At 37.8% G+C, this 27,285-nt stretch overlaps 3 protein-coding genes across 7 annotated transcripts in view; 2 read left to right on the top strand and 1 right to left on the bottom strand.

The window, feature by feature from the left end:
* Positions 1-12,785, top strand: part of ripor2 (RHO family interacting cell polarization regulator 2) — an 81,544-nt gene extending 68,759 nt beyond the window's left edge. For all 5 annotated transcript variants that reach the window (XM_048201319.1, XM_048201321.1, XM_048201318.1 and 2 more), the window contains 10 exons: positions 1,650-2,291; positions 3,913-4,085; positions 4,208-4,373; positions 4,548-4,680; positions 6,603-6,758; positions 6,854-7,027; positions 7,116-7,318; positions 8,350-8,433; positions 8,528-8,618; positions 10,696-12,785. In XM_048201319.1, coding sequence (XP_048057276.1) covers positions 1,650-2,291; positions 3,913-4,085; positions 4,208-4,373; positions 4,548-4,680; positions 6,603-6,758; positions 6,854-7,027; positions 7,116-7,318; positions 8,350-8,433; positions 8,528-8,618; positions 10,696-10,796 — 1,923 coding nt within the window. In that variant the 3' untranslated portion in view covers positions 10,797-12,785. The remainder of the gene's footprint in view (positions 1-1,649; positions 2,292-3,912; positions 4,086-4,207; positions 4,374-4,547; positions 4,681-6,602; positions 6,759-6,853; positions 7,028-7,115; positions 7,319-8,349; positions 8,434-8,527; positions 8,619-10,695) is intronic.
* A 2,131-nt stretch (positions 12,786-14,916) lies between these two features.
* gmnn (geminin DNA replication inhibitor) lies at positions 14,917-19,332 on the bottom strand. The gene is made up of 7 exons (XM_048201315.1): positions 19,203-19,332; positions 18,527-18,588; positions 17,304-17,399; positions 17,059-17,215; positions 15,818-15,900; positions 15,459-15,569; positions 14,917-15,360 (listed from the first exon to the last, which is right to left on the bottom strand). The coding sequence occupies exons 2-7, from the start codon at positions 18,578-18,580 to the stop codon at positions 15,151-15,153; spliced, it is 711 nt and encodes a 236-aa protein (XP_048057272.1). The 5' UTR covers positions 18,581-18,588; positions 19,203-19,332; the 3' UTR covers positions 14,917-15,150.
* A 506-nt stretch (positions 19,333-19,838) lies between these two features.
* Positions 19,839-27,280, top strand: lg9h6orf62 (linkage group 9 C6orf62 homolog). Its single transcript, XM_048201316.1, has 5 exons — positions 19,839-21,405; positions 21,493-21,669; positions 21,839-21,964; positions 22,148-22,282; positions 25,982-27,280. The coding sequence occupies exons 1-5, from the start codon at positions 21,277-21,279 to the stop codon at positions 26,105-26,107; spliced, it is 693 nt and encodes a 230-aa protein (XP_048057273.1). The 5' UTR covers positions 19,839-21,276; the 3' UTR covers positions 26,108-27,280.
* The last annotated feature ends 5 nt before the right edge of the window (positions 27,281-27,285 follow it).

Genomic DNA, 27,285 nt, shown 5'->3' with positions numbered 1-27,285 from the left:
ATCAAATTTACCTGGAACAATTTGTCCCAGGAACTCCCCCCCCCCCCCCCCCCCCTGTCTGTCTACGTTTCCATCGCAGTCTACGGTACCGTGAAGATTAGTCCGGTGACGTAGACCTGCTCATGACTTCCCAGTTCCTGCTGGATTTTGTCCTCCGCATATAAGCTTAATAGAGCCTGAATCTCATCGTCAGTCCATCAGTTGTAACTTTGAATAGCAAACAACTCTCACTGCACACACCGCAACATACTTTTAAAAATGGTGGTTGAAATTAAATTGTTTTATTAACGTAGTTCAGGAGGAACAAGTCAAATAAGCTACCCAATCATTACGTCATCTTAATGATTACGTCATCTCAACCAGCTGTCAACAATCTGTAATCAACGTATCTACCCAATCGGCATGAGTTCAGGCCTGTATATAATCACAGTCAAAACTCACCCAAGGATCCTCGACAGTTTCCAGAATCCCTCCACCACCCCGTCTCCTCACACTCTCTGAACTCGTAGTCAACCAATCAAAATGCTGCGTGAACTCAACCAATCAGCATGTTCAGCACTGAATTACCACCCCCTGAAAGTTCCTGAACTTTGACAAAGTACTACCTCGTGAGCAGGTACTTTCTGAGGGGGAAGTTTTTACCCGGAACTTCAGTTAGACCCTGGTTCCTGCCGGCGAAACACACTGAGTACCACCCCTAAATCCCTAGTTCCTGGGGAAAGTTCCTGCGGTGGAAACGCAGCTATAGTTAAAGGGTTAGTTCACCCAAAAATGAAAAATCTGTAATTTATTACTCACCCTCATGCCGTTCCACACCCGTAAAACCTTTGTTAATCTTCGGAACACAAATTAAGATATTTTAGTTGAAATCCGGTGGCTCCGTGAGGCCTCCATAGGGAGCAATGACACCTCTCTCAAGATCCATAAAGGTACTAAAAACATATTTAAATCAGTTCATGTGAGTACAGTGGTTCAATATTAACATTATAAAGCGACGAGAATATTTTTGGAGCGCCAAAAAAAATTAATAAATAATGACTTATATAGTGATGGCCGATTTCAAAACACTTCTTCAGGAAGCTTCGGAGCATAATGAATCACCGTATCGAATCAGGATTGGCATGTGAATTTATATGTTTAAGCCACGCAAACATGTAATATTTGACAAATCACAAGTACACAAAATATCAACTTAGTACATTTTAAACATAGGTAATTGCAGTATTTACAGTTGCATTCCAGTTTTGTGTGAAGTATGTATCAGATGGTCAACAAACAAACAAACTGGGGGCGGTCTTCATGCTGTTTGACACTAGCCTCTGACTAGCAGTAGCAAGTGGCTAATCATGGTTTGGTTGGCTATTTAATTTAGAATGTCCCACCCAACTTCTTGTTTCTGTTGGATTAGTGTTAACACAGGAAAGACAATTTGCTTTCGCCAAACCTACAAAAACATTTGGGAATTCCTGTGTTAAAACATTTCATAGGGGTCTTTAATTCTTCTACTGCTCTTTAGTGTGTTGGAACTTATAGACCAGAATTATTGTTCGCATCTTTAGATCACTAAAACTACATAGATAGTACTAAAAAGACTAAATGGCATAAGCAAGCCATATTTACCATATTTTCTTTCTCTTTCCATCACACAGTCCACTTTACCAGACGACGTCTTTGAGAATGGAGGTTGTGGTGTGGCCGAATGCAAGCGTCTGTCCTTCAACTTTTCTGACGTGTCAACCTCAAGCTCTGCCCCCATCCAGTCAAACCCCGAGATCACCGTCACACCCCCTGAGACGGACCCTCCCTCTGAACCAGCTCCCGTCCCTGAGGAGGACAGGCCAGTTGAGGAGGAGTGCGTTGAGGAAGACTGCGGCAGTGTCAGCGCCAGCGATCCAGACCTGGAGTGGGACCAGGTTGAGAGCCAGGGGCCCGGCACAGGCTCCGCTGCCCTCTCGCTGTGCTCTGAGAGTCAGCTGTCTGCAGTGGGACCAGAGGATGTGGTGTTCCTGGAGTCCAACATACCTGATGAAGCCCTGGAGCTGAAGCCAGTGGAGCTGGATGGGGAGGAAGGCAGTTTGACCAGGCAGCTGGTGAGGAGGCTCACCTCCTCTGACATGCTGCCAGAGGCCAGCTCTCTGAGCTGGTCTGGAGAGGGCAGCAGGACTTTCCTGGAGAGCAGCCTGGAAGAGGCCATTCAGTCTCTGCTCCTGCGGCTGGAGAGCTTAGGCCAGCGCTGCGGGGAGCTGCAGGACTTGGAGCAGGAGGTCATGAGACTTGAAGACCTGCTCAAGGTGAATGAGTTCTCCGTTTGTGGTCTTCGAAACCCACTTTAGATGTTTTGGTGCAGACTCAAGTTTGATTGATCATGAAGTTTGATACATTTTATTAGCAAGAAAGCCATCTTCTGAACTCAGGAACCACAGTCGGTTTGAAACAGGGTCAGAAATTAACAAAGGCTTGGAGCAAGAGTGCCACCAAAATTCAAGATAAGGGGGCAAAAGATGCCCTTTTACAACTGAACTAAATTCATTTCGACTGTCACAATTAAAGTGAGATGTGAAAATGAATGATAGTACAGATTTCTGAATTATTTGGATCATTTGGATATGCTCATGTTGCATCAAGGATTTCTTTTCACTCATGGCCAATCAGAGCCATTTAGATTAGTAACCAGTGATGAAGAAATCCTCTGAAGCTTTGTTCAGTGTGCACTCTCACTGACTAAATCTCTCTTTGTAAATGACAAAGTGCAGAGACAATGTAAACTAGATTTATTATGCAGTGTAGCCAGCTTCAGTGATTATAACAGGAGTTTTTGCAAGAGTGCAGAACTCATCTATTAATTTGAAGTCATGAACTGCTTCAGTGATGGGAAATGTTTTTTGATAGCTTTCTGAATGTAATTCAATCCCAATTTGAATAACCGTTTTGTTTTTAATTCTAAAATAAGCAATGTGAAGTCTTGATTTTCTAATGTGTAAAAAGCAATAAACTTATTCATATGTAGTTTCTGTTCCACCTTTTGATGTTGACAAAATTTTATTGTCAAGAGTCTAGTATTATTGATTGAATGAATTGTTTAAATATAAGTGTTTGTCATGAAAGACAACACGGCTACATTTAATAAGGTCATTATAAAATGTGCCCCTGGAAATCAATTCCAGGGGGTCATTTCTGACCCTGGTTTAAAAAGGATGTTCAGATTGTCATCAGATTGTTGGATTGTATAGATGGTTCATGGTTCATCTTGAAGTAAAGTGTTGTAGAAATAATTTTTTCGTTAAAAACAAAAAAAAAAAAAACTGATTTGTAAGTCTGCATCTAAAGGATAACGACTGAATGGATATAATTTGCTTAATAAAAAGCTGCCATTGCATAATTTGATGCATTCAGTGTTTATATGAAATAAAAATGGTAGTTAAGCTATTATTAGGGATCCACCTATAATAAAAATCTGGCTGATATTGAAAAGTCTGATATTGAATATTTTATGCTATGGCTGATAATGTAATTCGATTTTGTCTAAATATAAAAAACACTAAAAACTAAATGTAGAAAAAGTGATAATTATAGTGTGTAGTATGAAAATTAATATTCAGATTTGCTAAAGATTACATTTAACAGTGTTATTCAATTATTTGCTTTTAAAGATTAACTTTGAGTGTTTGATGATAGATAATCTAAATGTAAAAATAGAGAAAATAAGCATGAACAATTAGATATACAATATTGGTATAACTAACAGATATATTATGTATCCTTTAACATTATAATGTCTTTAGTGTATCTTTTGATCAATGTAATATAACCTTGGTAAAAAAACAAACAAAAAAAAAACAAAAACAAAGGGAAGCTTACAATTAAATGCAGGTTCTGAATGTACAGTCTGTGAAGGTCGTTGTCTCTCCTCAGTGCCGGGTACCTGCCCATAGGAGCCGCTCATCAAGCCTCAGTTTGACTGTGGAGAGCGCTCTGGAAAGCTTCGACTTTCTCAACACCTCTGACTTCGATGACGATGACACAGGAGATGATGCGGGCACCCTCTCACGCTCTGTCTTCATTGACATGGAGTCAGAGAGAATCGGGTGAGTTGGACATCACACCCTTTGGTGACCTGGTTTCTCTCGGTAACTTGACTACATGGCCTCAGTAGTTGTGATTATGCAGCGCCGCCTTGTGGTGACAGTATGTCTTACACGTCCAACAGGTTAAGCCAACATCCAGAAGCAAGAGGACATCTGAGTGAAGCCCTCACAGAGGACACTGGTGTAGGGAACAGTGTGGCCGGCAGCCCGTTGCCTCTCACCACGGGAAATGAGAACCTAGACGTGGCCATCGTTATTCATCTACAATACTGCAGTCATCTCATTCAGGTGATTCTGTGTTTCCAACTTTCTTTCCTCCTTCTCAGACTCAGTACAATAGTGTGATTTTCTTTGACTGTTATACCAAACATAGTCACGCAACAGCACCCAAACAGAACAGATTAAAGCATATCAAGGTGTTTTGTTGATCTAAAGTGCTGTTTCTCTATGTATGGGATGTAGTTGTTGACCTCAGGAGGAAACCATTCGCAGCACAAGACATACCTGCACAAACTAGCAACTCAAACTCTCCTGTTGGAAGAGCTCAGTGAGAAAAACTTTGACAGACCGGGCAGCTGCACTTCAGTGTCGGATGGTGAATATATCTTAAATGTTTTTTTATGTAAAGTGTTCGTTCCTTGTGGGAAAATTTTATTTTATCTTTCAACAGCATTGTCCATTTTGACTTCTCATACACTCTTAAAAATAAAGTTTCTTTAAAAAGTTAGTTCACCCAAAAATGAAATTTCTGTCATTAATTATTCACCTTCATGTCGTTCCACACCCGTAAGACCTTCGTTCATCTTCGGAACACAAATTAAGACATTTTTGATGAAATCCGAGAGCTTTCCGATCCCCCATAGAAAGCAACACAATTACCACTTTCAAGGCCCAGAAAAGTAGTAAAGACGTTAAAATAGTCCATATGACTACTTAATTTTATGAAGCGACGAGAATACTTTTTGTGAGCAAAAACAAAAATAACTTTATTCAGTAATTTCTTCTCTTCTGTGTCAGTCTCTGATGCTTTTCATGTTGTAAACACAGTGCAGCGCTTCCAGGTTCTACGTCAGAACGTTGGCTAAGTCGCATGCGTTGTGGTGCTCACATGACACTGTAGTCACATGTATTATTTTAATGATGTCTTTACTACCTTTCTGGGCCTTAAAGGTGCCCTAGAATTAAAAATTGAATTTATCTTGGCATAGTTAAATAACAAGAGTTCAGTACATGGAAATGACATACAGTGAGTCTCAAACACCATTGTTTCCTCCTCCTTATGTAAATCTCATTTGTTTAAAAGACCTCCGACGAACAGGCGAATCTCAACATAACAACATTGTTACGTAACAGTCGGGGTGTACGCCCCCAATATTTGCATATGCCAGCTCATGTTCAAACATTAGACAAGGGCAGGACGTCTGGATGTGCACAGCTGAATCATCAGACTAGGTAAGCAAGCAAGGACAACAGCGAAAAATGGCAGATGGAGCAATAATAACTGACATGATCCATGATATCATGATATTTTTAGTGATATTTGTAAATTGTCTTTCTAAATGTTTCGTTAGCATGTTGCTAATGTACTGTTAAATGTGGTTCAAGTTACCATCGTTTCTTACTGTATTCACGGAGACAAGAGTCGTCGCTATTTTCATTTTTTAAACACTTGCAGTCTGTATAATACTTAAACACAACTTCATTCTTTATAAATCTCTCCAACAGTGTGTAATGTTAGCTTTAGCCACGGAGCACCATCAAACTCATTCAGAATCAAATGTAAACATCCAAATAAATACCATACTTATGCGATTAGACATGCAGCATGATGAACACTTTGTAAAGATCCATTTTGAGGGTTATATTTGCTGTGTGGACTTTGTTTATGCTGTTAAAGGCAAGCGCGAGCTCCGTGGCCGGGGAGCGTGAGCATTTAAAGGGGCCGCAGCCTAAATCGGCTCATATTTAATGATGCCCCAAAATAGGCAGTTAAAAAAATGAATTAAAAATCTATGGGGTATTTTCAGCTGAAACTTCACAGACACATTCAGGGGACACCTTAGACTTATATTACATCTTTTAAAAAGATGTTCTACGGCACCTTTAAAGTGGTAATTGTGTTGCTGTCTATGGGGGAACAGAAAGCTCTTGGATTTCATCAAAAAATATCTTAATTTGTGTTCCAAAGATGAACAAAGGTCTTACAGGTTTGGAACAAAATGAGGGTAAGTAATTAATGACAGAATTTTCATTTTTGGGTGAACTAACCCTTTAAGGAATGGTTGTTATATGGCATCACTGCAACCACCCCCGTTTTTTTTTTTTTTTTCTTTTATAAATTAAATAAAAAATAAAAAAATCTGTGTGTGTGTATAATAAAAAATAATTCAGAAAGTCATGGCACCTAAGAAATAGTTATGTTTTTTTAAAAAATTCAACCATCATTGGCAGGTGTGGCGAAAAGCTGAGTTTGAACCTTGCTGTTAACTCACTCCCCTCTCTTTGTTTCCTAAACAGTGCTGCCTGGGCTGGTGGAGCGGCCGACACTGATGTCTCTGTGGTCCGAATGCAGTGGTGGTCTGTTCCATACTACACTGGACCGAGTGTTAAAGCACATGCATCTCAGCTTTGCCTTGCCACTGCAACAGATTCTACCTCACTCTCCTGACTCAGGTAGAGACAGTAACGGCACAATAATAATCTGCAGAAGGAGACATCAGCTGAATTATTATGAATGTAACATCAGCGTTCATCTGCCTGTGTTCCAGTGATCAGGATGGTGGTGAATGAAATGGTGGACAGGAACGAGCTGGCCTCATCTTCATGTCCGTCACCGTCCTCTCTGGCACAGGATGTCCTCACCGTGTTTCAGTTCCACCACTACTCTGTTGAACACGATGTCACGGACATGGAGCGACACCTGCTGGATTTAGCCAAAGAGGGTAAGAATAGTACTTTTTTGAATAGCTTTAATAGATTATTAGCACAATTTTAGCATAGTGTAATCTTTCACTTTTGTGTCCTAACCAGTCATGCTTGAAGAAGCCCTGAGCTGTGGGGACACAGAACGTTCTATGAAGGAACTACAGGAAGTGTCTGTCATGTGTCTTCAGCCGCGCACTCAAACCCTGTGGGCCGTGGCAAGGCTGCTGGCCTCTGATGACCCTGATGTGATGAAGGCCGCAACAGCCTTCCTCTCCTCTGCTGCCTCACACAAGCCCTTCAGGTCAAAGGTCAGTCGTTTACCTTGTTTGGCTATTGATGTAATTGATTAAAGGATTAGTTCACTTTCAAATAAAATTCCTGATAATTCACTCACCCCCATGTCATCCAAGATGTTCATGTCTTTCTTTCTTCAGTCGAAAAGAAATTAAGGTTTTTGATGAAAACATTCCAGGATTTTTCTCCTTATAGTGGACTTCAATGGCCTCCAAATGGTTGAAGGTCAAAATTATAGTTTCAGTGCAGCTTCTTACGGAACAAACGTAGCGGCAGTTCCATTTTTTCCGCAAGTAGAATAGGGAAGGCATAGGACATACAGCGTAAACTTTTTGAAGAATACGAAAGTGTGGTTTTGGCGGAAGCACTTGGAAGGCGATCATTTGTTTATATAAAGCATATACATTTACATTTTTTTGCACTGAAACTTTTGACCTTCAACCGTTTGGAGGCCATTGAAGTCCACTATAAGAAGAAAAATCCTGGAATGTTTTCATCAAAAACCTTAATTTCTTTTGACTGAAGAAAGAAAGACATGGACATCTTGGATGACATGGGGGTGAGTAAATTGTCAGGAAAATTTTATTTGAAAGTGAACTAATCCTTTAATGGTTCGGTCTATAGCCAGGTGTATATCAACATAAACTAACATTCAAAAGTTTTGGGTCTGTAAGATTTTTGCTTTTGAAATGTCTCTTATGTCTAGCAAGACTGCATTTATATAATCAAAAATACAGTAATAACAGTAATATTAAGTATTATTAAAAAAATAACTTAAAATAACTGTTTTCTATTTGAATATATTTTAAAATGTAATTTATTCCTGTGATGACAAAGCTGAATTTTCAGCATCATTACTCCAGTCTTCAGTGTCACATGATCCTTGATAAGATCAATATGATAAGATGATAAATATTCATAAATGAAATGTACAAATTTGAGTAATCATGGTACTGTGGCAGCACAAAATGAATGTACAGCTGTTTGAGGACATCAGGAGGTGATCGAGTAGTTCATCTTGTCTGTGTGTGTTTGTCTTCAACAGGCGGTTGATTGTTACACACAAGCCTTATCAGAAGTAGGGTTACACACACCAAGAGCTGCATGTGCCGCTCTGAGCTGCCTGCAGGTCAGTTTGAATGTTTGATTGAATCGCAAATCATGTCTGTGGTTGGTTACAAGACTGACTTAAAGCCTCTCTGTCCGTCTCGGGTTATTTTCAGGCTGTGGAGAGCATTGACGCCGTGGTGTTACTGTGTGACTCAGCAGACGAAGATCTCCGCCAGATTGCCATAGAAACCCTCCTCACTTTTGGTAAAACATCCAGTCATACAAATGACACACCAGCTGCACAATTAGTCAATTCAATGATACTTCTTGTTTTTGCTCTTTCTGCAAATTAGTGTAAATCTGACCCATTCTAGACACCATTTTATTAGACAAAAATATGTATATGTGGATTTTTGGTCTGTTTTCCTAGAAAAAAATTTTTGTGCGATCAACTTTTGGGAATATGCTAGCACCAGAGTCCCTGTTGATCCTTAAACTTCAAAATAAAATGATTTAATTTAATAAATATGTGCACTGCATGTTCAAATCAAAGTGTAGTGCTGTTCTACTGGCTTGTGGTTTGAGAGCAGTTCGCGATCAATTAATTTAGCATATTTATGTCAAATGATTGCTCATGATCTGATGAATGGTGATGGTGTTTAAATTGTAATATGTTGTAGATGGTTTTACAAGTGTATAATTTATCTCCCTTAAAGGGACAGTTCACCCAAAAATGAAAGTTCTGTCATCATTTACTCACCCTGACGTTTTTCCAAGCCTGTATGAATTTCTTTGTTCTGCTGAACACAAAAGAAGATATTTGGAAGAATGTCAGTAACCAAACAGATCCCCCCCCCATTTACTACTATAGTAGGAAAAATCAATACTATGGTAGTCAAACTGACATTCTTCTAAATATCTTCTTTTGTGTTCAGCAGAACAAAGAAATTCATACAGGTTTGGAAAAACTTCAGGGTGAGATGATAGAATTTTCATTTTTTGGGTGAACTAATCCCTTTAAAAGTCTTAAAGTCTTAAGTCATTGCAGATACTCTATAGCACATACAGTGGCATGGAAAAGTATGTGAACCCCTTGCAGAATCTGTGAAAATGAGAATTATTATAAAAAAATAAGAGGGATAATAAAAAAATGCATGTTATTTTTTGTTTAGTACTGTCCTGAGTAAGATATTTTACATAAAAGATGTTTGCATTTATTTCACAAGACAAAACATAGCTGAATTTATTAAAATAACCCCATTCATAAGTATGTGAACCATTGATTCTCAATAATGTGTGTGGTTACCTGATGATCCACGATCCATGTTCATGAGACTCTTGTTTGTCCTGAGTAGTTAAACTGAGCTCTGTTCTTCAGAAAAATCTTCTGTATCCTACAGATTCATCAGTTTTCAAGCATTTTTGCATATTTGAACCCTTTCCAGCAGTGACTGTATGATTTTGAGATTCATCTTTTCACACTGAGGACAACTGAGGGACTCAAACTCAACTGTTAAAAAAGGTTCAAACATTCACTGATGCTCCAGAAGGAAACACGATGCATTAAGAGCCGAGGGGTGAAAACTTTTGAATTCAAATATCAAGGTAAATTGTACTTAATTTTTCTGCCGGCAAACATGCAAGTATCTTCTGTTGGTTCCGAAGGGCAGTACTAAATGAAAAACAATGATATTTAAACAAAATAAGAAAAATTGTGACATCTTCATCCTGTTCAAAAGTTTTCACACCCCGACTCTTAATGCATCGTGTTTCCTTCTGGAGCATCAGTGAATGTTTGAACCTTTTTTAATAGTTGTGTTTGAGTCCCTCAGTATGAAAACACAGATCTCAAAATCATTCAGTCACTGCTGGAAAGGGTTCAAATATGCAAAAATGCTTGAAAACTGATGAATCTGCAGGAGCTGGAGGATTTTTCTGAAGAACAGAGCTCAGTTTAACTGCTCAGGACAAACAAGAGTCTCATGAACAACCATCACAAAACATAAAAACAGTCGTAGATCATCAGGTAACCACACACAGTATTGAGAATCAATGGTTCACATACTCATGAATGGGGTTATTTTAATAAATTCAGCTATTGTTTTGTCTAAATGCAAACATCTTTTATGTAAAATATTTTACTCAGGACAGTACTAAACAAAAAATAACATGAATTTTTTATTATCCCTCTTATTTTATTAAAATAATTCTAATTTTCACAGATTCTGCAAGGGGTTCACATACTTTTCCATGCCACTGTACATGGTCTCAATGCTTATAAACAACAACTCCAGCCTTCTTTTGTCTTACAGAGCTTGTTTTTGTGTGTTTCTGTTCTCAGGTGAAGATGGGCGTCTGGCATACGAGCAGTTGGACACAGTGCCGAGGGAGATTGTGAGGCTGGGGACTCGCCGTGGTAATGCCGTTACCACTTCATTTTAGAAAAATCATCTCGTTATCATCCTCGTGACCCTGCACACGCCTGACGGGAAATACTCACGACCTGCTTGCAAGTAGAACAGTGAGGCTTCCCCTTCGATTCAGGCCCATGTCTTGAGATCTTCATCACAAGGTCTCCTTTTCTACAGGATGTTTTCATTCATACTACTCGTGTCGCAGTGGTCATGAGTCATTGTTGCTGAATGAACGATAAGAGTATTTATTATTGGCAGTTAGTTATTTGCACTGTCAGAGGCGTGTAAATAGCACAGCGAATCTTATTTTAATTTTGCCCTGGGAATTTTTTATCTCTGTACGTGCCGTTCCGTTTCAGGGATTACAAATATGCTCAAGTTTGAGTTTTTTTTTTTTTGATCTGGATAAAGTGAAATTTCTGTAACTGCTGGGAAAGGTTGTTCCAACCCAGCCGGGCATATGGACTACTAAAAAAACAGGCGTGGACGATGGCCTGCTGATTTACAGATCGCTCGCTTGCCTTCACTGGTCAGGAGTAAATATTTCTTTGGACGGAGCCTGTAGTGAACAATTGCATTAACGTGGTACTAATGTCTGGGCACATGGGATCTTGCAACAAGGGCTGTTTGGAGCCCATCGGAGTATCTGAAAATGCACTTTTATTCAGTCAGAGAAACGTGATGCATTACTGTGAATTTTGGTTTATGCATAAATGAAAACTGGAAGTTTATTTGCTCTGTGATCCGAACTTGCTTCTGTGCCTATTGTTACTGTACTACTGAGTCATGTGACTGTAATATCATTGTATTTATTTTTTAATTTCTCTTCACTATAAATGGTAAGATTTTACCCTCTTTAAAAAAAATAAAAATACCGAGAACAGATTGCATTAACATTGTACTAAACATCTGTTCACAAAATGATTAGGTACAGTCAGGATTTGGTATTATTGAGGGGCTATACACTATGAATAAATTTTTTTATATATAGTTGGCATTTTACATATAGAAAGATGTTTTATTGATCAGCACCATCTTTTAACAGTTTATTCACTGAGTTATATACAGTATTTGTGCTCAAGGAAACATTTCCTGAACGTCTTTTCAGTATGCTTATTATGCACATGACCTGAAAAAACGCTCTTCGCTAACCGAACGCTTGCCTCGCTTTGTGACGTTATCACACCCAGCGTTGGTCTCTTAAATGTGAATTTACGCTTATGGCAATTAAAACACAGTTTTGTAGATCACCCTACTTATTTTTACACATTTTTCTATGACATTGAGAATTGTATGAAAGTAGGGGCTTAATTAAATCCATCAAAAGAGCACATTTCGAGGAATGTACCGAGTATGGAAAGGTTACTGTAAGTTATGCCTCAAAAGCACAACTGAAATGTTTCGGTAAGACTTTTTCTTAACATGTTATTTGGCATCTACTGCACAATCTCCTAAAGCCATAATGATACAGTAGTCAATATATTTAAGGCAGTTTTGTGGTTTCTATTTATCGGAATTATCTATAACAGATATTAAAAAAAATATCCTTTTGTTTTTCCCGTTTTCTGTATTCACAGAAATTAATGGCTGTTTTCCTCTTGCTTTGCGAGTAATGGCCACCATTACAGTATTTGACCCTGGGCATTGGTGATCACTCCTTGAGAATTTCTTTCTTTGCACAGAGATTTCAAGTGAAAAGGTTGAATTAACTTTTATTGCCTTGTATTCATCTCAGACAGAAGCTCAGTGAACTGCATTTTATTGTTCAAACCTCATTAAATTAATGTCCTTCTTGATAGGAAAGCTGTTGTCATGGTTTTGTGAGCGTGCGACTGTACGTTTCGAGGGCTTAAGCGCACAGCTTGCCGTTGCAATAGCTTTAGCTAGCTACTACTGTTTGAATGAAAGCAGATTTCACTTGATGTCACAATGCTAATGTTCCCTCATTGTTTCATTGTTTTTTGAGTTTACTGTATTTCCTCTGCTGAAAGTGGCAATAAAATTTATTTTTGCATAATTATCAGATATGACTTTTTTTTTAATCATATGCTACCATTTTGAATAATTCAGTGAGGGATACATTAATCAAAAATGAAAATACTTTGTTACATAAATGTCTATTTCAAATAAATTCTGTTCATTTGCACTTTCCATTCATCAAAGAACCTTTAAAAAAGTCAGTTTCCACAAAAATATTAAGCAGCACAATTGTTTTTAATATTGATAAAAAATGTTTCATGAGCTGCAAATCAGCAGAGAATGATTTCTGAATGATCATGTGACACTGACGACTGGCATAGTAATGCTTAAAATTACTTTTAAAAAGTTGCTAAAATATATAAAACGGTTATTTTAAATTGTAATATTTTACAGTATTGCTGTTTACTGTATTTTAGTTTAACTTTTTATTAATGCTTTTCAACAAAAAAGAGAAAAGATGAAATCAGCATTTGTTTTGATTTAGAAGGTCCCGTTCTTCGTGATCCCATGTTTCAAACTTTAGTTAGTGTGTAATGTTGTTGTTAGAGTATAAATAAAATCTGTAAAATTTTAAAGCTCAAAGTTCAATGCCAAGCGAGATATTTTATTTAACAGAAGTCGCCTACATCGAACGGCCAGTTTGGACTACATCCCTCTACTTCCTTCTTTAATGACGTCACTAAAACGGTTTTTTGACTAACCTCCGCCCACAGGAATACACAAGAGTTGCGTTTGTAGAGTGTGTTTGTCGCCATGTCGTCGAAATGCTGTTATTTTCATCCCGCAGTCCAATCACCGGGTCTGATTCCGGCTCAAATTGATAGGGTAAAATTAAAGACATGTTTACAATAACACTGAGCGCGTGCATCTCCACGTTATGGTAAGAGGCGTGACCTTTCCGCTAAGCTGCTGTCGAATCACAACACAGGAACCGCTGGCACAATCAGAACTCGTTACGTATTTCTGAAGGAGGGACTTCATAGAACAAGGAAGTCATCAGCCCGTTTTTATGACAGTGGAAACAGCGGTATACAGATAAGTAAATTATGTGAAAAATACTGTGTTTTTTTACACGCGAAACATCAACACATGTTATATTGCACACTATAAACACAAAGCTTCAAAAAAACACGAAAAACGGGACCTTTAACACAGATTAAGAAATGATCAGACAAAAGTATCTATTACTCCGAATTAGAAAATTCAGTACAATTATGTACGCTTTACACCAAGATTAACAAAAATATACATATAGGGTGAATTCAGTGTGGTTGGGACAGTTTTTGCCATCGAGATGACTTGGGGAAAAAGTATCCCAATCAACCTGAATTCACCAAATACAGGTTGCTTATAACAAAAACACTTAATTTCAACATTTTAGATGATCCAGTCCCATGTAAAGCATGCTGGGAATTAGAATTTCTGTCCAGTTATTTTAAGTTTGTACCAATTGTGTAATGACAATGTTCAAGAAGGGTGTTGCTTTTTGCCATGTAACTTTTTGTATGAAATTAAAGATCTAGTATGAGATTAATTTTCCAAACCATGTTTGGTACACCCAAAATAAGCATTTAATTTTCACACTAGGCCTGGCAGGATGACAACCACTGCAGAGCATCCGACTACAATGTTCAAGACACACCCAGTGTTGTTTATGAACTGCTAGTGCACCAAACATTACATGTGTAACTTTAATTACACAACTTGAACAAGCAGTAAAAAACAAAAAACACTATTAAAAGGACAAGTGTGTCTGAAGCAAATGAACTTCAGCATTGTGTGGATTAGTCTTCAGACATGCTTAGAAGTAGGAAAGTGTAGAAAAGCTTTCTGCTGAACTTTTGAAAAGGCATTAAGTAGATGTCAAGAATTTGGGCTCTACAACCTACCAAGGACCATTTCTCCAGCCAGAAAACTCCACTACAGCACTGGAGCTGCCATCTACTCAACATCCCAATCATCCTCCACCTCAAAACACACCAAGACTCTGCAGTCCAGTCTGGAAAAACTGGCAAGTCTGGACTGGGACAGCTGGCCTTTAAACTACCCTAAGGCACTCCAAGGTTATAGGATTCCAACAGCTTGAAGAACAATGCTCTGCTCAAGGAAGATGAGCTGTATGGTTGCACTTACACCAGAAAGTGACAAATTCATGAGAAAAAAGCACATGTACAAAATATGAGTTTATTTCCATCGTATGCATTCAAGTTTACATATGTACACTGGCAGTGAACATGCACATTAACTACAGCTACTGAAAATAAAGGCTCATTTACAGCAAAGATAAAAGTATTAAAAAAGGTGCACATGTGTTCTGAAAGGCAAAAGATAAACATTCACTTAAGACCAAACAACTGATCCATCACAGTTCTTTTTAGTTCAATTTTCTCAAGAGCATGATTTCAGCATTCTTCTGTTGTGGAATCATCCTTATGCGGCACATCACGGTCATGTGATTGTTCTGTGTCTGGATCAACACTGTTCTGGCTTTCAAAGTCACTCTCGTCTTCATGTTCTTGATCCTCATCGTATTCCTTCTCGTCGTCATCTTCAGCATCGAAGGCTATCTCACGCAGCTCCTCTAGATTGTCTGGACTCTTGCCGGTTAATCTCTGAAAAAGTTAAAGCAAAAATTTTATTCTTTGGTCCCACCATAAAGGTGACCAAATCCTTGGTTCTTGGCAGACACCATACAGAACGAAGAACTCACTTCTATCATGTCAGCCATGTGTTGTACGTGCTGTGCCAGCTCTTGTAACTCCTCGTTCTCACTCTTCAGTTGAGCAATCTGTTCATCTTTGGCTTCAATGTCTTTATGCAACTAGTTTTCAAACAAAATTAAGGAACAAAATGAACGCAGGCATAACATTTCTATCAAACAATTAATAAAACTACAACCTTCCAGGGAGGCTAAGTCAAGAGACTTTCTCTCCCCAGGCAATGTACTAATTACAGCTACCTATGGTCACGCTAAACAAGTGTCATGAATAACTGATTCAGCAGCCCTATAAAGATAAATGGAGCAAGGTGGCTAAACATTAGCAAATCACCTTTCAACAATTAACTCACCTTTTCGTTTTCTTGGAGAACACTGAATAGGGCTTTCCGCCTCTCTTCTGCCACCTCCTTCCAGTAGGAAGACCCAGGAGTTTCTAGAGAGAGACAGAAACACAAATACCATGGCTGCATCCAAAAGCCTCACTTCCTTACTATACAGTTGGCAAAAAAAAAAAAAAAAAAAAAAAAAAAAATATTAGGTGATAATACCAGGTTGGAATTAACAGTACTTAAGAGAAGGCAAAAAGTACCTAGATGACCTACTACTTCTGAAGGGTGCATACAATGTACACTTTAACATCCCATAAGGCCACAGGAGGGGATTTGTGAATGGCAGTGAAGCAAAAGCACCGACACTGGTGAAGCCCGATTTATACTTTACGCATTTGCTTGGGTGCATGCGACAAAATGTCATCACGGCGTTGGCGGAAGTACACGTCGAGTGAATGCAAACCCATTTCACTTCGTGGTGTACACGGCAAATTTTGTAACTTTCCATGCGGCTCTGCGTCCAAAGATGCATGAATGGGAGGCAAATCTGGCCGAGTATGTACGTCTCACCACACCAGCACCCAGTTTACGGTTTACCCAGTTTGGAGAATTGATGCTACACTGCAAGCAGTCAGTCAAGTTAACATTTAGTAAATGGACTCCCACTCTAGTCAAATTAAACATGATAGAGGCTTGTGACACTATTTTGGCTCGGTCGGATTAACGAAGACTATGGTTTCAATTGTGGTCTTTGATTTTTCTGCTTGGTTGCTATAATCGTTGCTAGTAATACTCATACCGGTCACCAAGTAGTTAACCAAGAGCAATGCAATAGTTGCCTTCATTTTGTCTTCTGATGCCCTGTGGCTTTCTAGTTTCCATCTTTCACCATCTGTCCTTCACGGTATTTAAACCGTTCCTCTAACATTGTATCCGTTTAACTCAGGCAAGACAAACCCAGTGAGGTCACAGGTTGTAGTACTGCAAGATGGCAGCCTTACAAAATGTTTAAATGTTTACATTTATCAAGTTTGTTAGAATTAGATTAGAGTGGAAATCCATTTACTTGTTGACTGACAGCTTCATTTCCACTTTAATAGCAGTCAATGAACAATAACCTGGGTTAAGAGAATGCATTAACAAATCTTATGTAGTTCACCTTTAAGCAACTCGTCTCTGCATGGCAGCATTAACAGGAAGAGCTTTGGCAAGAATGTAAATAATCCAATCAGCATCTCTGAACCATCCATGTGATAATTTACCTTTGATCATGAGCTCATAGGCCTCTTGCGTGACACCCTCAGGCAGGTTCTCACTTTCTGGACTTGTGGATTTTACAGCCACCTCTGCTTTCACCCTCTTTGAGCCTTTCACCTGCTCCGCGCTCCACATCTTCCTTTTAGGAACCGATTTGCCATTCTAAACAGGATGGGATTGGCTTTAACATGGACAGTTTTGCTCCAACTAAAGAGGTTAAAAACTCTATAAAGTCCAAAATGGCACATACCTCAATTATACGACCAAGGTTCTTATTTACAGCAGACGGCTGAAGGACCTGGAGCATCCTCCTTCCTGATCCTGATGTTGGTGCTACAAGGAATTTCTGAGAAAATAAAAAAAACATTTAATCTCAGGGTCCTCAGATGTCATCAGTAATAAAACAAGAATCTGAGAATAAAAGCTCATTTTGGTGAGAAGGAAAACTAAGCAACTCTATCCATGCACACAGTAACAGGCTCCATTCACCTGCCTCAACAGTCATGCTTCTCCTCTTACACTTGTTAAGCTGTCCGTACAAGATGGCAACAAGCAAGGTATCGGAGCAACAGCACATATCGGCCGTTCTAACAAGCGTGGGAAAGGGGCAGGACACACATCAGCTGCATGCCGTAGACACCTCCAATTCCCACGGGCAGCTATTGGACTGCTGCATTATTATCTTACTGCAACATTCTTTAACCTGTAATTACCGTGGGAACTCGCCACAGAAGTCTCCTTATGATCAACTGCAAGTTTGGAGTTGGTTAATGTTTTCACTTTAACAATACAGTGGCAGACGGATGCTCAGTTACTGGATCTCGACACACTGACAATTATTAATTTAGAGACAGAGCAAGGTCTCAGTTCAGTTTGTCCTAACTTGATCAAGTTGACATCATTCTTTCCCTTTTACAAAACTGAGCTGACCTTTAGTAAGACAAATTAATAATTAGAGGTCACCATTACATGCCCACAATAAACCACATCCAAAATCACCATGAAGTCAAGGAATTACAATATTATAATTGGTTCACCCATGCATATTTTAAGATTCATATGCCCTTGAAATTTAATCAAAACAACTTTTCCTCCCTCTTGCAGTGACATCTTTTCTGAGGACACATTTACTGAGGGCAGGACAACCCGTCACTCACATGAGATCACAGCAACAACAAAAACAAATCTAATCAATTCTCAAAAGGCAAAGTAAAGTACCACCCTACATTTTCTTGCTCAAGAAGCTGTTTCAATTGAACATCACAATAGGGAAGAAAATACCACCACTTCCATTTCATGCCAACTTAAAGGGACATTAACTTATGGCGATGTTGCAAGATTTTTTTAAACATCAACTAGGCTAATTAAATCACTTAACAGAACAGTGGATCAGTCATCAGGCACTCATCTTATAGTAAATTAATTAAATTCATGTCTACTGAGCTTAAGTGAGAGGTTCACAAATAACATTACCTTGATGTTTTCGGAGGGATTCTCAGCATGTTTGGGTCTTCTGATGGAGCTCATGTTTTCACCTAGAACACAGTACAGGAATCCCATGACAAATTCATCAGTTTAAAACGAGACAAAACATGGTGATATGTAGTTGACATACCCATAATTAAAAAAGTAAAAGTGAACAAGATGAAAAATAAATACAAATTAAGTGAAGTGTATATTGATAAAGCGTACATTTTATTTAGTAACACATTAAATTGACCACTTTAGATTACCAGGACATTTGAGATTAATTATTTCACATGACACAGAATAGCTGAAACTTCAAATATTTGATCATATAAAACTTCATACAGGCCTAATAGTCGACTACTAGTGAAACAGCTAGCGTGATAATAGTTAATGACCATGTATTTTAGTGAACTAAAACCCTAATTATGGATTAACAAATCTGGCATTGTCTTTAAAGGTTATACAGATAACGAATGAACTGTCTAAAAACCACAAGCCTATATTAAAAGATGAGCGGGATTCTGTCTGTGCCCAAACACGCTGAATGAAACCGAGCCACACTCGTACAAATGTTTCACTTAAACACACACTGACACTTCTTAAAATCGATTTAAAACCTTAAACAACTTAACTGATCAAAAGCCAACATAAATCACTCAAACTAAAGCAGAATACTCACTGAATTTGCACAAAAACCACGTAAAGCTAGCAAGAGTACACGCCTTCACAACAGCTTGTGTGTAAAGAGCGCGCCACTGGCTTAAGTACTGCCTTTGTACCGTCACGTGACTCCGGGATTTCGCGCGGATAGAGAGACGTAAACAGATTCAAGGGATATTTAACAGTTACGTTATTTTCCTTCAATAACACAATGTTATAATTACTAACCATTTCTCAAAATTGAAATTAGTACTATTCACAATTGTATATATAGTAACTCTTTATTACAATATGGAATTACGATTTTATGATTTTACGAAATTATGATTTATTGAATTCATTACTATGTCCATATCTACATTCAGCTAACTTATCTATCCTCCACGTTTTGACACTTTAAGCAATTTACCTACTGTTTTCACTCAAGTACTTTGTAGGTTGTAACAGCATATTTTCAGTATTAATGGTAAGTTATAATTGATTTGTAACAGACAAATATTATATATTATATAGTATATTATATTATATTATATAGTAAATATTATATAATTTATAGTATTATATAGAAGTGTGAAACATATTACGCAAAAAAAAACAAAAACTGTCGTCTACATAAATCCAGCTGACAGGAGCGCGCTCCTCCTCTGTCACATGTGCACAGCTGCGTGACGCGCATCGGCCATTTTGAGTTGTTTGTTCAGCGAGGATCGCTTGTTATTTTCCAGACAAACGCAGATCAAAGGGCCGAAACAGTCGAAAGAATCGCTCGAAAGACATTTCACCCTTTCCTTCCATCATTATGGGTCCACCGCGATGCAGATCTCGCCGTCTGTTACCTGAGAGAACGGAGGATTTCGGTCGGTTTGTCAGTTTATCTTGACATGGCATATACGGGTGTGTGACGACTGTGGAAAAGCTCGAAAACAAACGGAGACCATCAAGCTAAACCTCCGCCGAGGATCGATCCATCCGGGGCGGGCTTTTGTACTGAGATCGGTGTATTAAGACGTGTTAGGATTTTTTGCAGTACTTGCTCGAATCAAAACGGGCTTGAAAGACAACTCGAGAAAAAAAAATGACGAGAAACAATAGTTAGCCAGTTAGCCAGCCACGCATCGAAGCCAGTCTCTGCTAGCATCGCGATAACAAAAAAAAAAAAAAAAAAAACAGGCAAACACAAAATGTAACAGTCGATTTATTGATGATTACTAGCTTTGAATGCTCTCGTAGATCTCATACTGATTATAAAAGAGATGTAGCTCCCTTAAACCAGGTTATCAGTCGGTGGCGTGTGTGTATTCAGCTTAGCTAGCATTAGTTTGCTAGCCAGCCACAAAATAAAAGCCTCACAATGAAACTCAACCGTGGCAGGAGAGCTCGTGGGCCCATTTTATGCCCTTAAACCCCAAGATGTCTAGCAAACTCCGTGTTCTTACTCAGTGCCAAGATCTCATGGCATCTGCATTTCTCTGCCATGGTTGTCTTTCTCACCTGTCATTCAAGTGTGCTTTTATGAGACCGTTTATACAAAGACATGGATACAAGCAAGAGTCAATCCAGGAAGAGACTTTCCAAAGTCAAATCTCTTGGTCAGCTTTTTAGATAACTTTAAGCAAGGTTTATTTATCTAAAGCCAGGGATCTGTCCCCTCACACACGGACACACACAAAACTGTCGGTATGGGTTTTCAGTGTAGCAGACATTTGTGTTTTCTGTCCTTTATTCAGTAATACAACACAGTTACTCAAAAAAACAAAAAAAAACAAATTTAATTGATCAGGTCGTATTATATGAGTGGTTTCTTTTAGTTTACACTTAGCCTTGGCTTGATTGTTTGTTTTAAAAATGGTGTAACTCATCAAAACTTAGACAAGTGTAAACTTACTTGGCCCAAGTGCACTACCCATATTGATTAAAAATGACTTGATTTGATTTCACTAACTTTATTTAATTCAAATGAGTATGTACTGCAGGTAGTGCTTGGTTATAGCTTCTTTAGTTTTTAAAAGGGTTTAAAAAAAACCATATAGGCTACGGTCAAGAATAAAAAAAGCAAAAAAGTCTGCGCTAGGAAAATCGTACTGCCCGTAACAATGGGAGACCCAAATTCTCGCCGGAATCAAACTAGAAACCGACTCCGTGCCCAGCTACGGAAGAAACGAGAATCTTTGGCCGATCAGTTCGACTTCAAGATCTACATTGCCTTTGTATTTAAGGAAAAGGTAAGTTGACTGATTCTCTATGAAATCGAGAAACGGTTTGGGAATGGACTGCGATTGTTCTAATATGTCCTCATACCACTTTTACAGAAAAAGAAGTCCGCACTCTTCGAAGTAGCTGAGGTGGTTCCTGTGATGACCAACAACTATGAGGAAAATATCCTTAAAGGCGTGAAGGATTCGAGTTACTCCTTAGAGAGTTCTTTAGAACTTCTCCAGAAAGATGTGGTGCAGTTACACGCGCCTCGCTACCAGTCGATGCGTAGAGTAAGTATTGACACGCAACATGGTGCTTTTTTCGACAGTGACGGTTGAAGAATCTGTTGCTGTCAGCTGCATTGCGATCGTAATGGTTTGTCTCGTCTAAAAAGCCTTGTGTCATGTTGTTCGAGGTCACTTTGTTTTGCAACTCACTGATCTTTCTAAATCTGTACAGGATGTGATAGGTTGTACCCAGGAGATGGACTTTATCCTTTGGCCCCGCAATGATATTGAGAAGATTGTCTGTCTCCTGTTCTCCAGATGGAAAGGGGCTGAACATGAACCATTCAGGCCTGTTCAGGTATAACTTTCTTTCCTGGAGCTTGCTTATTATTGCTTGTACTTTGGGTTAGATGCTTGATTAAACCCTTGACATCAAGTATTCAATCATCAATATGGTACATAAAACCTTGAGTCTTGTTGGGGAAATGTGTAAAAACCATTTATAAATTTTGTAGTTATACTTACATTTGATCGTTCACAGGCCAAGTTCGAGTTTCATCATGGAGACTATGAAAAGCAGTTTTTGCATGCTGTTGGTCGGAAGGACAAGGCTGGGATGGTTATGAACAACCCCAATCAGTCTGTCTTTCTCTTCATGGACAGACAGCACTTACAGGTTGGTTCAATAAAACATTTAGTATAAAGGTCCATGGATAATGATTGAGAACATTGGTAGCAAATCGAAAACCAGCTGTTATTAGTGTGTTTAAGATTAACTTTAGTAACACTGTTAAATGTAATCTTTAGCAAATCTCAATATTAAGATGCATTTTTATACCATTTCAAAATATTGTGATCCCTAAATTTGCTTGCAGCATTTAAAGGATTAGTTCACATGAAAATGAAAATTACTCCAAGATTTACTCGCCCTCAAACCATCCTAGGTGTATATTACTTTCTTCTTTCTGATGAACACAATCGGAGTTATATTAATAAATATCCTGATGCATCCGAGCTTTATAATGGCAGTGAGTGGGACCAACGAGTATGAAGCTCAAGAAAGTGTATCCATCCATTATAAACATACTCCACACGACTCTGGGGGGTTAATAATGGCCTTCTGAAGCGAAGTGATGAAGAAAAATATCCATATTTAACAAGTTATAAAGTAAAATATCTAGCTTCCACCAGTGTTAATTTCGTTGACGAATAATTTTCGTCATAATTTTCGTCAACAACATTTTTTCACGGACGAAAACGAGACGATGACTAAATAAAAATGTGTTTTGAATGACTAAAACTATGACTAAAATCTACTCTAATATTCGTCAACGAATAAAAACGAGACGAAAATGAAAGAGAGGGACGATTTGGGAAGATATCCAGTCAGGAACGCTGTCCTGTGTGGAAGATGCGCACATTTGAAGTGTAACGTGCTGATCTAACCACAGGAAACGCGGCGCTGTTGCACGCTCTACAGGCTCGCGCAGCAGCACTTCAGACTGCTTAGTAATTAATGAATAGCGCACATTTATGCCAAGAGATTGCTTATAAACTAATATTGATGAATTACGACAATGTTTACTACACTATGTTTATATGGTAATGTGTTGTAGGTTGTAAGAATGCATATTTATCTCCCTCATTAGTAGCCTGCTACTACAATAGGCTACAACGCAGGCTGCAGACATTTCAGAATAAGAGTCACGGTGTATTTCGGGATGGTTTATAATTATTATTTTTTTCCTGGTCATTATTGTTATTTTGTTTACACAATAAACTGTATTTAATTTAATTTCTATTTAATTCATAGTAAACTACTGTATCTTCTGTCACAGGAAGGAAAGACTAAGAACATTATTTGATATATTATTCAATATATTTTACAAGTATAAGGGTTATTATAGTTACCTAACCCTAAAACCAAAGAAATCTTCATTATTTGAAGTAAACTAACTGAAATAAAAAATAAATATATATAAAAAATGTAAACTTATTTTATTTCATCTAGTTTCTAAGCTTTACCTTAACCTGAGGTATTAAAATAACAGAAATAAAAACTTAGACATTTAAAAGCGAAAACTAAAAGACATAAACACAAAAAAATTAATCTAAATCTAAAAATAAAAATCAAATCTAATAAAATTTTAAACAAAAACTATAGTACCTCAATGATAAGTGTGTCAATCCCTGAAATATGCTGAATTTTGCTCTTTCGTGTCTTTTCGCACTTGAACGGTCAAAAACCGTCCACTTTGGCAAGCAAAGTACAGTTGGGTGAACATAAACAGTTTGGGGATATCAGATGTACATATATCAGTGTATAGGATCTGTGTATTGTTAGAGAAATGCTTTATGCATTACAATTTAACTAAATTAGATTTTAGTCGACTAAAATCTTATGATATTTAGTCGACTAAAACTAGACTAAAGCTAAAACAATTTCCGATGACTAAAATATGACTAAAACTAAATGGCATTTTAGTCAAAAGACTATGACTAAAACTAAATCAAAATTTGCTGTCAAAATTAACACTGGCTTCCACCAGACCGTCTTCCATATACAACTTAAGAAGAAATTGTAATGCCTCTCACAGTTCAAAATGCTTACGCTACATTGTATGCCTTCTGTTTTCAAATTACGAAAAAAAAGCGCAACTGACGTGACGCCAGTTATTGGCGGAAGCTACATATTTTACTCTATAACTTGTTAAATATGGATATTTTTCTTATGTTTATAATGGATGTTTATAATGGATAGATGTTTATAATGGATAGATGCACTTCATACTCGTTGGTCACGTTCACTGCCATTATAAAGCTTGGATGCGTCAGTTATATTATTAATATAACTCTGACTGTGTTCATCAGAAAGAAGAAAGTCATATACACCTAGGATGGATTGAGGGTGAGTAAAGCTTGGGGAAATTTTCATTTTTTTTTTTTGATAGACAATATAATATAAGTCATTTACACACTATGCTGGATAGGACACTCAAGAATAAAAATTTTTATTATTATGAGAAAATTCACCATAGTGTTTATCTTGTCAGAATCCACTGTTCTTTAAACATTTTGCTGGACTGTAATACTTCTTTTTCTGTTGATACTTTTAAAAAGGTGTTTAACCAATTAAATCCAAATTTAGTCTTAAGGTTTTTAGAAAAAATGAATCCTTAACGTCTTTTGTTTTATTTTTGAATAACTACACCATGAATATAGCCATAGAAGCATTAAAGGAAAGAAAAAATAAGATAAAATATTATAGAATTCTAACATCGGCCATTTGATTGGTTCTTGACGACATATAAACAAATGATTGGTTGTTGCTGTTGACCAGAATTTTAATTTCAGTGAATCTCTAATTATACATTTTGTAATAACCTAATATTTACAGTATAATATTTTATTTTAGACAATAAGTAAGGGATAATGTACATCCAGCCGGTTGTTATCTCCGGTTATAAACCCCGACAGGGTGATCAGGACACCTGATTACACGGCTACTTGCCACATAAGTAAATAATTAGACACGAAATATTGATCTGAGTCCGCTTCCACGGAGAGAGCAGTTGCTCACGCGGCAAGTTCAAACTAGACAGAAACACATTTAAGAGATACGGTATAGTCATACAGCATATTACACTGCATTTCGCCACATAAATAATTATGGGGATAAGATATTGATCTAAGATTAAACTGATTTAAAATTGTACCTGTTTGTTATCTTAATCCATTAGAGTAAACAAAAAAATAGTCGCAAAATGGCAGCAGCTGCATTTGTATGAAACGAGAGAGCGAGTCCGCGATACTGGATGACCTAACTAAATAACTACACAAAATTTGACTGCTTTTTAATATTTTATTAGCTCACCAAAGGCAAAACTCCCATGAGGAAAAACCGGTCCTAGCAAGCATATAGCGCTGCAGACTTCAGTAGCCCAGATGTGCCTATGGTAACTGTTTTCAGTAGTTGTTATACCGCTGGATTGCGCCATTGACCAATCAGAATCAAGTATTCCACAGAGCTGTGTAATAATATAAAGTAATTTCTTGGTCATAAATATTGGTTGGTTTTAATATCAGTGAATCCCTAATAATTTCATACCGTATAATAGCCTAATATTTACTGTGTAATTGATATCCTACTTTTTATAATTTTAAAATCAGTTCTTTATTGGTTATTGGCAATAACAAAATAATACATTGACTTGTCAGTATTGGCCAGAATTTTAGTGTAAGTTAATCCTTAATAATTATACCTAATATTTACTGTATAATATGTTTAAAGGTGTAACTTATTGGTTTATCAGTATTGGCCTGAATAATATAGTATTTATTAATAACCTATTTTTTTTCCTGTTCTTTCCTTCAGACTCCAAAAGCCAAGCTCACAGTTTTCAAGTTGTGCAGCCTCTGTCTCTACCTGCCACAGGATCAGCTTACCTGTTGGGGGGTTGGAGACATCGAGGACCACCTCCGTCCATACATGCCTGACTAGGAGAAAAGCACGGAAGACGCCCATCAAGGCCTCGAAGCAAGTTGTCCTTATCTACACATCCCTCAGTTGAATAGAATTGAACTTGTGCTTGGAACTCTCCTTTTTGTTAACCACTCATTTTCATCTTGAGATTAATTTAGCTCCTTTTTTTTTTTTGTTTAATCCCTCCCTCGACCAATCTTGGTTTGGTTCATCCCATCTCCCCTCTCTGTGATCAGTTTTTATTTGAACCTGCATGAACATTGATTTTGAGTGGTTGTTCTCTTGGAGCTGCACCGTCAACAATACCAGTCACCGAAGGAACTCTTTACGTTAAGGCAACAAAACAAAAACCAAAAAAATGAGAGAGGAAAAAAAAGGAAACCAATGACAGAGGTCTCTCACATGTGATCTTCTAGTGTTGGACTGGCTGTAACATCAGTGTCGTGAGGGATAGTTAACACGTCTGTTATATTGAGTAGGGATTTCATGAGTAACGACAATCAGTGACCGAGGACAAAAGAGCCTGGGTAGTCTTCCTCAAAAGGCTTCTATTGCAAGGTGAACAATACTTAACTCATTTGGTGTAGGGATTGCTTCTCATTCAGTTACTGCCTTAGTTTTTGCTGGACATTTTAATTTGAGTGTCATTCCTTGCCTATACTATGACAAACCTTGTTTGTTTTTATCATTTCTGGAGGAGTGGTGCCTGATGGGGACGGAGGTGCGGTGTGTAATGTATATCCGAGATGGTTGACATAAACTGTCTGTCGGAAGAATTCTGATTCTGTTTTTTTTCTTGGGATGGTAATTGTCACCAATCAAGCAATTCCTGCACTATATACATACAAGCTACTGATACCAGATGTAATCATTGGTGGTGGGAATGTGATGGGAGACCGATGTTCAAGCTTATGTACCTAATGAGAAATTTCATGGAGTAACTTGAAATTGATCATTATGGATTTGTTTTTCTTTCATAGACCACCCTGTTCTTAGAGTACTAAATATTACAGTGCTTGGGACTTGGTATCTGTAAGCCATCTTTGTCAGTTCATATGGCATAAATTACTTTTTCCCCCTTTTGAAATTAAGTTCACAACGTTTAAGGGGAAGTTGGGTCTTTGTCTTTATTTTGATGTACCCATTGTTTGAATAATTCTGTTGAAATAAACACTGTTGAACATATCTTAACACAG

Source organism: Megalobrama amblycephala, linkage group LG9, assembly GCF_018812025.1.
Source record: "Megalobrama amblycephala isolate DHTTF-2021 linkage group LG9, ASM1881202v1, whole genome shotgun sequence".
In the NCBI taxonomy this organism is placed as follows: domain Eukaryota; kingdom Metazoa; phylum Chordata; class Actinopteri; order Cypriniformes; family Xenocyprididae; genus Megalobrama; species Megalobrama amblycephala.
Note: the sequence above shows the minus strand (reverse complement) of the source record. Positions and strands in the feature narration are given on the sequence as shown.

What these genes read in the sequence shown, in the direction of transcription:
- gmnn (XM_048201315.1), bottom strand. Translation starts at nt 18,580, where the DNA reads ATGAGCTCCATCAGAAGACCCAAACATGCTGAGAATCCCTCCGAAAAC. An exon ending in TTCTCCAAGAAAACGAAAAG is followed by an intron (nt 15,570 to 15,817) that starts GTGAGTTAATTG and finishes TTTGAAAACTAG; the next exon opens with TTGCATAAAGACATTGAAGC. An exon ending in ACATGGCTGACATGATAGAA is followed by an intron (nt 15,361 to 15,458) that starts GTGAGTTCTTCG and finishes TAACTTTTTCAG; the next exon opens with AGATTAACCGGCAAGAGTCC.
- lg9h6orf62 (XM_048201316.1), top strand. Translation starts at nt 21,277, where the DNA reads ATGGGAGACCCAAATTCTCGCCGGAATCAAACTAGAAACCGACTCCGT. An exon ending in CCTTTGTATTTAAGGAAAAG is followed by an intron (nt 21,406 to 21,492) that starts GTAAGTTGACTG and finishes CCACTTTTACAG; the next exon opens with AAAAAGAAGTCCGCACTCTT. An exon ending in GCTACCAGTCGATGCGTAGA is followed by an intron (nt 21,670 to 21,838) that starts GTAAGTATTGAC and finishes AAATCTGTACAG; the next exon opens with GATGTGATAGGTTGTACCCA.